We start from the raw sequence: 7,495 nt of genomic DNA, 5'->3' as shown, positions 1-7,495 counted from the left end.
CAATGTAATCATTGAGTGGTCTGAGAAATTAATATCAACTTGTAGCAGATAAAACAAACCTACCTGCATGCATGGTTTAATAATTAACCAAGATCAAAGCCCTCCAATATGATTTGTGGAACAATTATAGAGGTCGATTAGCTGGCCAGCCTTTTCTTAATTTGTCCGGCCATCCGACAAATAAAAATTAACTTCCTCAAAAAGTATGTAAATCATATCAAGTTATCAACACTTAGATTTTAAATTAAGCTGTTCACCTTTTCAGCCTAGGTCCTATATATCGAAATTAGACTGGTGATATGGTGCAAGGCTGAAACTGTTATTGAGTTACAAAAATTAAAACGTACATCGATCAGGAAGATTTTTTTTTTATCACAGCATTAAGTTCATAAATAATCTTGATAAGTTCTGTATGAATTAAGAAATGAATAATTGGGTGCTGAAGATAATTTTTAACTGAAAAGAAATAAAAACCTTTGATTTGTTTTTGGTTTGAGTAAATTTTATTTTGCCGTGAACTTATTTATATACTCCATTATCCAACCGGGTGTTCTTTAAAAATCATGAAATTTTATCCTTGGTATGATATTTGATTTTTTTCGAAAACAGGTAAATGGTATCAAAATATTCTGATAAAACTCTAAAATGTACAATGATAGTAAATAATGATTTGAAGTGAAGTAATGTATTTTGTTCTATAAACATAACCTTTTAGTTTTGAACTATTTTTGCACACCTATTATTTCTTTACTACTTGTTAGGGGCGAATAATGGTTGGTATTTGAATTTAAATAATTGTTCTTCAGACTTTTGTAAAATTAAAGTCCAATATTGTAGAATTACTTCTACTAAACAACTGGAAAAATAAAATAAAATTTGGCCTATAACTGGAAATAGTCCTGAGGTGTGGATCTAGAAGAAAGCACGTGATACAACTACCTTTTTTTGCGTGTGTTTTCTTAGGGATACAGTGGTTGCAACGTGAGAGGGAGGGGGGGGGAGCTTTTTAAAGCAGCAAGACATATTTTAAAGAATGAATGGACTTCAAGCATTTGAAATTTTCAAAACTTTCAGCCAATTATTTAAACAAGTCCCTTGAATGGTGACTTGATGGCTCTCATGAATCCTCTGTTACTTATTTAAACAGAGTCCATTCTTTAGATTATGGGAGAATATACTTTATAGTTTATACCATTAAGTTTATCTCAACGATTTGTCATTGGCATTGCCTATTTTTAAAAATGTAATGGCTGGTTTACTAATTGTTCTACAATATATCTTTGGCCTGAGTATTTGTTTTTTTTCAAAAATGATCAAAGTTCTCTTACAGACATACAACTTAACCATTGATTTTTTTCCATTAGAAATTTTGAAAAATAATGAAAAAATGTTTTTGTAGCATCCTTACACAATACGGAAGTATGTATATAAGTTTCATGAATTTTTTCAATTATTAACTTTTATAAAATAATTTATTTCATGTGCTATATAGAATATTTTTTATTGCCATTTTAATGTAAGTCATCTTTACCATGCTACATGAAACTTCAATGTCGTGCAAGAACATTACACAAAAAATTTCATAATTTTCTGACAGTTCTATCAGGAAAAAAAATAATTGTCAACACTTATATTCTCTAAGGGTACTTATGGTATTTATAAAAAATAGTTGTACAATGACATATTGTAAAATAGATGGTAAATAGGCGGTATATTAAACAAATGGACATGCAAATCGCTAAACTAGGACAAACTATTTTTAACACATAAAATTTTATTGTCACCTACAACTTATATATTACATAAACTTTTAACACATATTTTTTTTAAAATTACACGCAAACAATCAACGTAGATAAAAAACCGTATATGACAACAAACTTACAGGTATAATGAACTAAAATTAAGCATTTTGTAAGCACTGCAATTTTGAACTTAGCAATAAATAATGTTAGAAGATTGAATTTATAGTTTTTTAGGGATATAAAATCTACTCCCGCAACCGGATTAAGAAAGATTATGATATCTTTTAATAAATAAAGAACATATTAAGGTAGGATCAGATAATACATGAAGATAAAATAGAAAAAAAATTAAATGATAAGCGATTGTCGGATAAGCATCACTGCAAATCGTGTTAGGAATACAAATTATTATGACAAAAGGCTCTCATCGTTTCACTTTTTTAAAGAAAAAAATCTCCCATAGCGACCCAAAACCCAAAAGCAAAAGATGTAAAGCAAACCACGGTAAAAAAAGACATAACATTAACTCCATTAAATTCTAAAATTTAAATTCTGGCTTATAAGCAGTTACAACTTGAAAACGATGAGAGCCAAATATTCAAATGCTTAAAACATTTATAAATTCTAGCTTATAAGCAGTTACAACTTGAAAACGATGAGAGCCAAATATTCAAATGCTTAAAACATTTATAGTTAAAACAGAGTGGGTAGCAAAATCGAGTCGAGTCGATCGATCGCAGACAGAGTGGGTATTCCATCTAGGTAAGCAACCCAAGACAGGAGGCCATGTTCTGCGGCGGTTGCTTAATTGCTGCTGTCTTTTCGGTCTGCTTATCTAAATCCACCTTAATATACTATATTATGTCAACCTGCGCATGCCGTTGAAACTCTTGTCCTTCGCTAAAACTACACGACAGCATTCAATTTATATTTGATAATTAAAAATCTATGTGTAGTGTGGTGATATTCTTTAAGATGGCCATCTAATTTCGATCTTGCCAAACACGATGGAGACCTTAATTAATTTAATTAATTAATTTGGTGTTAATCAAGCTAGCCACCCAACCAACCATGCATCTACACACCCCCTGCGTGATGGATCACGGATGGAATGGTGCCAACTTGGCTAAAAAGTGTCAAACTGGAAAGTTACTGCTCCTGGGCTCTTATCTTTTCGCTTCTGCTCGCTTATGTTTGTAAGATAATTTAAAGTTAATTTTATAGTTTTCCATCGTATTTTATTTTTGGGTTAATTTGATCCATGCCATTATAATTTTACTAGGTTTGAAATATGTCATTATTATTCGACTAATTATAAGGATGCCATTATAATTTCAGAACTATTCGAAATATTCCACTCTATACTCCTTCAGTGTATTTTTAAAAAAAATTGGACCATATTGCCCTATGATATTCACTGCGCCCTTGATATGCGCAAGGCAATATGGTCCAAGAATAACATATTTGAAATAGTTCTAAAATTATAATAACATCCTTATAATTAGTCGAATAGTAATGACATATTTCAAAACTAGCAAATTTACAGTGGCATGAATCGAATTAACCCTTTATTTTTTTTAATTTTGGTTTTTAGATCGCTAAGAACATGTATATATAAAGTTTTATTTATAAATTATTTTTTGTTTGCAGAAATACCGTCCAATGATCACCCCTTCTTATTAGAGGTTTGACTTCGACTTAATTCGACCGTAATTCCCTCGAGTGGTTTTTAGGAACAAGTTAAATTGTGAAACTTTACATCTTCATCTGTCCTGCACACAACTTTAGTCGATTAACCATTGCTGTTTGAGATGGAAATATGGAGTAGATATGTTAGTGAAATATCTGTGAAACTGATATACCACCATTAAAGTGTTTGTGTAAATGAAATTATACATCATATAACTTTTTTTTTGGATAAAAACCGGAGTCATCATCGTTCCGTCCCATCTTCCCACTACGTTCATCCGTTTGTTTCTTTTCATATCAAGAGTTCATCCTACTACATGATGCTGTGCTTTATTCTCAATGCACACTTCCAGCCAATCCCCAATTATGACACGGGCATGTCACTAGTTATTTTGGATAAAAATGGATCTTATTTATATATACTGTCCATAGGTTCCCATTGGCTTGCTTATGTTTTTGTTGTTAAGCCAAATTTTGATGTTTAAATCTTTACTTTAGTGTTTATTTTGTATTTTTTTTATCGTAGTTTATTTTATAGCATTTGATTTTTAAAACACAATGAATATGTTATAAAAAGTTTACCAATGAATTGTTTTTCTTCGCTAATAAGTTGTCTCGCTTATTCTTCCGAGTCTTAGGGCAAAAGCAATTGATTTATACTAAAATTAAAGTGGCAAACTCTTTGATGCCAAAACGTGAAAAGAAAACGTTGTTTTTTTGATAAAATTATTTTTTATTTTATTAAATCCACACAAAATTTCCAACATGAAATTGAGAACGAAAATTAAGCATGTATTACTAAGATATGAAAAATATTAATATTTTACATGTGAAAAATGACGTTACATACTTGTCATGATAAATATTCCAGTGCAGTTAGATTTATTTGTGTTCTATATATGAATATATAATTAAAAAATCAATTTCCAAATATTTGTACTGTATATACAAAGTCAAGAAAAAAACGTTGAACTGATCGACGAGTTGTTTCCGGAATAAGATTGCTTTCTTCTTTTGATCAAAAGAACTAATAAGATTATTTTCATAGTAAGAAAAGGAGAAGATTATGGTATTTTTTTATCTATAGTAATTTTTAAGATAGAATTAAATAAATAGAAAATGAGGATGCTATTTTTTTATTAAAATTAGGAAAGAAAACCATCGGCTATAGCTTTTGATACAAAAGTAAGGACTGTTTCCTTGGTTGCTTTTAACAGAGCGCGGTAAAAGATGAACACCCTGGTCTGGTCTGATCGCTCCGGTTTATAATTCTAATTTGTAGTTTTTTTAGATAGTTTATTTTCCGGTCTTTATGATTAGATATATAAGAACTTATATAATAATCTTATTTATAAATTATTTTATTTCTAAATATACCAATTAACAGCTTTCCGAAATAAACTAAATAATAGTTTCCAAAACTAAGCCCGGTTCTTTCCTCCTACGAATAACCCAAATACCTTTGTTTTTCGCATACACACGTCCAAACGATTTTTAACTAAAATTTTGTATGAAAAAGTTGTTTTAAAATTTTATTTAATTTATTATTTTTATAATTAATAATTAATTAATTAGGTACCAATCTATTAGCGCGTTTTTAGCCCCGGTTAACAACCGGCCTGCGCAACGCAGCCTAATTGACCTAACGACCACGAAGGCTGCGGCGGTCAAACTCCAAGTCCGGTGACGCCGGCGACCTCCCCGCCGGCGGCGGCGGCGTCGGCCGGTGAAAGTGAAAACCCCAAGGGCAAACCCGTCCGTCCACCGCAGTACAAAACGCGAGGATGCGTGCGTGCGTACGTATACTTGTGTGTATATATATATATCATATATGTGTCCCTCTCCCCGATCCGTCTCTCTCCCAGCTCACTGCCCCGATCACCGCGCCGCGCGCCGGCCGCCGGCCAACTTCGCCATGCGGAGCCCCAGGAGGCGACGTGTCCATCCCACGGCAATGGCGCCGTCGCGTTCCATGGCGACCGACCCTCACCCGCCGTCGCCGGCGGCCAAGTCGAGGAGGCTGGCCGATGGTGGCGCCGGCGGCGTCGACGTGTTCGACCGGCTGCCTGACGATGTCGTCGTCACCGTGCTCGCCAGGCTCGCCGCCGCCGCCGCGTCCCCCGCCGACATCGCCTCGGCGGCGCTCGCGTACGTGGCTGCTCTGGTTTTTTTCTTGCCATGCCGTGTTGTTTTGTTGGTTGGTCGTCGTCGTGGTGGTGTCGTGAGGAGATTGTGAACGGTGTTTGTGGGGGGGCGTGCAGGTGCAGGAGGTTCCGGGAGCTCGCGGCGCACCCGGCGGTGCTGTCGCGCGCGTCGGCGGCGGCCGTCGCCGTGCGATGGGCTGCGTGGTCGGAGACGGCGCAGAGGTTCTTGCGGCGGTGCGCGGCCGCCGGCAGCCTCCACGCGTGCTACTTCCTCGGCATGGTGAGTAACGAACGACCCAGCCCGTGCTCTGCTTCTCTGCTGTGTTTCTCAGTGATCTCGTCGGCTCACTTGGTACGTCTTCGATGGCGGCGGCGGTGCAGGTGAGGTTCTACTGCCTCGGGAGCAGGGCGACGGGGGCGGCGCTGCTGGCGCGCGCGGCGGGCGGCGGCCACGCGCCGGCGCTGTACGCGCTGGCGGTGATGCAGTTCAATGGCAGCGGCGGCGGCAAGGGCGACAAGGACCCGCGCGCGGGCGTCGCGCTGTGCGCCCGCGCAGCGTGGCTCGGCCACACCCCGGCGCTCCGGGAGCTCGGCCACTGCCTCCAGGACGGCTACGGCGCGCGCCGCGACCCCGCCGCCGGCCGCCGCCTCCTCCTCCACGCCGCCGCGCGGGAGCACCTGTCCTGGAAGCACAAGCACAGGCACCACCACCACAGCGGCGGCGGCCACGGGCACGACGACGGCAGCGCCGCCGAGGACGCGGCCAGCCGGTTCATGGTCGACTGTTGGGACTCACACAGCAGCAAGACGGCAGCTCGGGGATGCCTCCCCGGCCACCACGCCGACGCCGCCGACGACGACGACCTGCGGCTGTGCTCCCACGCGCGGTGCGGCCGGCGGGAGACGCGGCGGCACGAGTTCCGGCGGTGCTCCGTGTGCGGCGCCGCCAACTACTGCTCGCGCGCGTGCCAGGCGCTCGACTGGAAGCGCGCCCACCGCGCCCAGTGCGCCGCCGCCCGCTGGCTCGCCGCCGGCGACGCGCACTGAGCGCACGACATGTCGCGCCACACCGCCACCTGTACATGCCACCACTACAACTATCTAGCTAGCTAGGTTTAATGATCTGATTAGTGAGGGATAATGACGAGTTAGCCACTTAATCACACCCCCATAATTATAATTAATTTCTTGTACATATTTAGCTTCAATTAGTCGCTTTTGGTTAGTGGTTAGGGATAGTGATTAGTGAGCTGTTTAGATGTTAATGATGATGGTGTGTGTGTGTGTGAGCTAGCTGTCTTGATGTTAGGCGATGCATGCCATCGGCGTGTAGGGTTTTCTTTTTTTCGTGTAAAGGAGAAGAAAGAAAAGGTTTGTGTGTTGCATTTGCACAACATTTATATAATTAATATGGTTTTGTTTGTGCAAAGGACCAACCTATGTAATGTGTGTGTGTCTCTTTCGATCGAGTAGACATAGGTTAGATTTGGTGTTGTCTCTCTCATAATTTGTTTGATTAATTTTCTCTATAAGAAAGTATAAAAGAATAATTTGCCCTTATATAGTGTGGACTGGGTTTTTTTGACCATATCTATAGGGTTAAGTATAAAGTACCTAATTAAGTTATTATATGATAGTGCCATCTCACATTAATATTCATATGTGGTCATGTGGAGAGCATATAGGAACATGTGTGCAAATTTGCAAAAATGCATGAAACTTATGATAATGTATGTGTACACCACAAGAAACATCAATTATAAATGGTTGATCATCATGTGACATTTTATTTTTCAGATACATGGTCAAGGGCTCAAAGTTTTTTTTTCTGAAACTCATGTCTATTACATTCATGAATGTATTGACATTTTTTTTGAAGTGCACAAGTGTACAATCCTAAAAAGAAAATTCCAGCTA

The 7,495-nt window shown here is 39.2% G+C and overlaps 1 protein-coding gene across 1 annotated transcript; it reads left to right on the top strand.

The window, feature by feature from the left end:
* The first annotated feature begins 5,285 nt into the window (after window positions 1–5,285).
* LOC121055777 (F-box protein At1g67340-like) lies at window positions 5,286–7,007 on the top strand. Its single transcript, XM_040528995.1, has 3 exons — window positions 5,286–5,582; window positions 5,696–5,858; window positions 5,960–7,007. Exons 1-3 carry the CDS (start codon window positions 5,350–5,352, stop codon window positions 6,623–6,625), a joined length of 1,062 nt encoding a protein of 353 aa, XP_040384929.1. The 5' UTR covers window positions 5,286–5,349; the 3' UTR covers window positions 6,626–7,007.
* The last annotated feature ends 488 nt before the right edge of the window (window positions 7,008–7,495 follow it).

The sequence above is a fragment of the Oryza brachyantha genome, chromosome 11, assembly GCF_000231095.2.
Source record: "Oryza brachyantha chromosome 11, ObraRS2, whole genome shotgun sequence".
NCBI classification, from domain to species: Eukaryota; Viridiplantae; Streptophyta; class Magnoliopsida; order Poales; family Poaceae; genus Oryza; species Oryza brachyantha.
Note: the sequence above shows the minus strand (reverse complement) of the source record. Positions and strands in the feature narration are given on the sequence as shown.

Coding starts and splice junctions, on each gene's coding strand:
- LOC121055777 (XM_040528995.1), top strand. CDS start 5,350: ATGCGGAGCCCCAGGAGGCGACGTGTCCATCCCACGGCAATGGCGCCG. Junction 5,583..5,695: donor ATCGCCTCGGCGGCGCTCGC/GTACGTGGCTGC, acceptor GGGGGCGTGCAG/GTGCAGGAGGTTCCGGGAGC. Junction 5,859..5,959: donor CGTGCTACTTCCTCGGCATG/GTGAGTAACGAA, acceptor GCGGCGGTGCAG/GTGAGGTTCTACTGCCTCGG.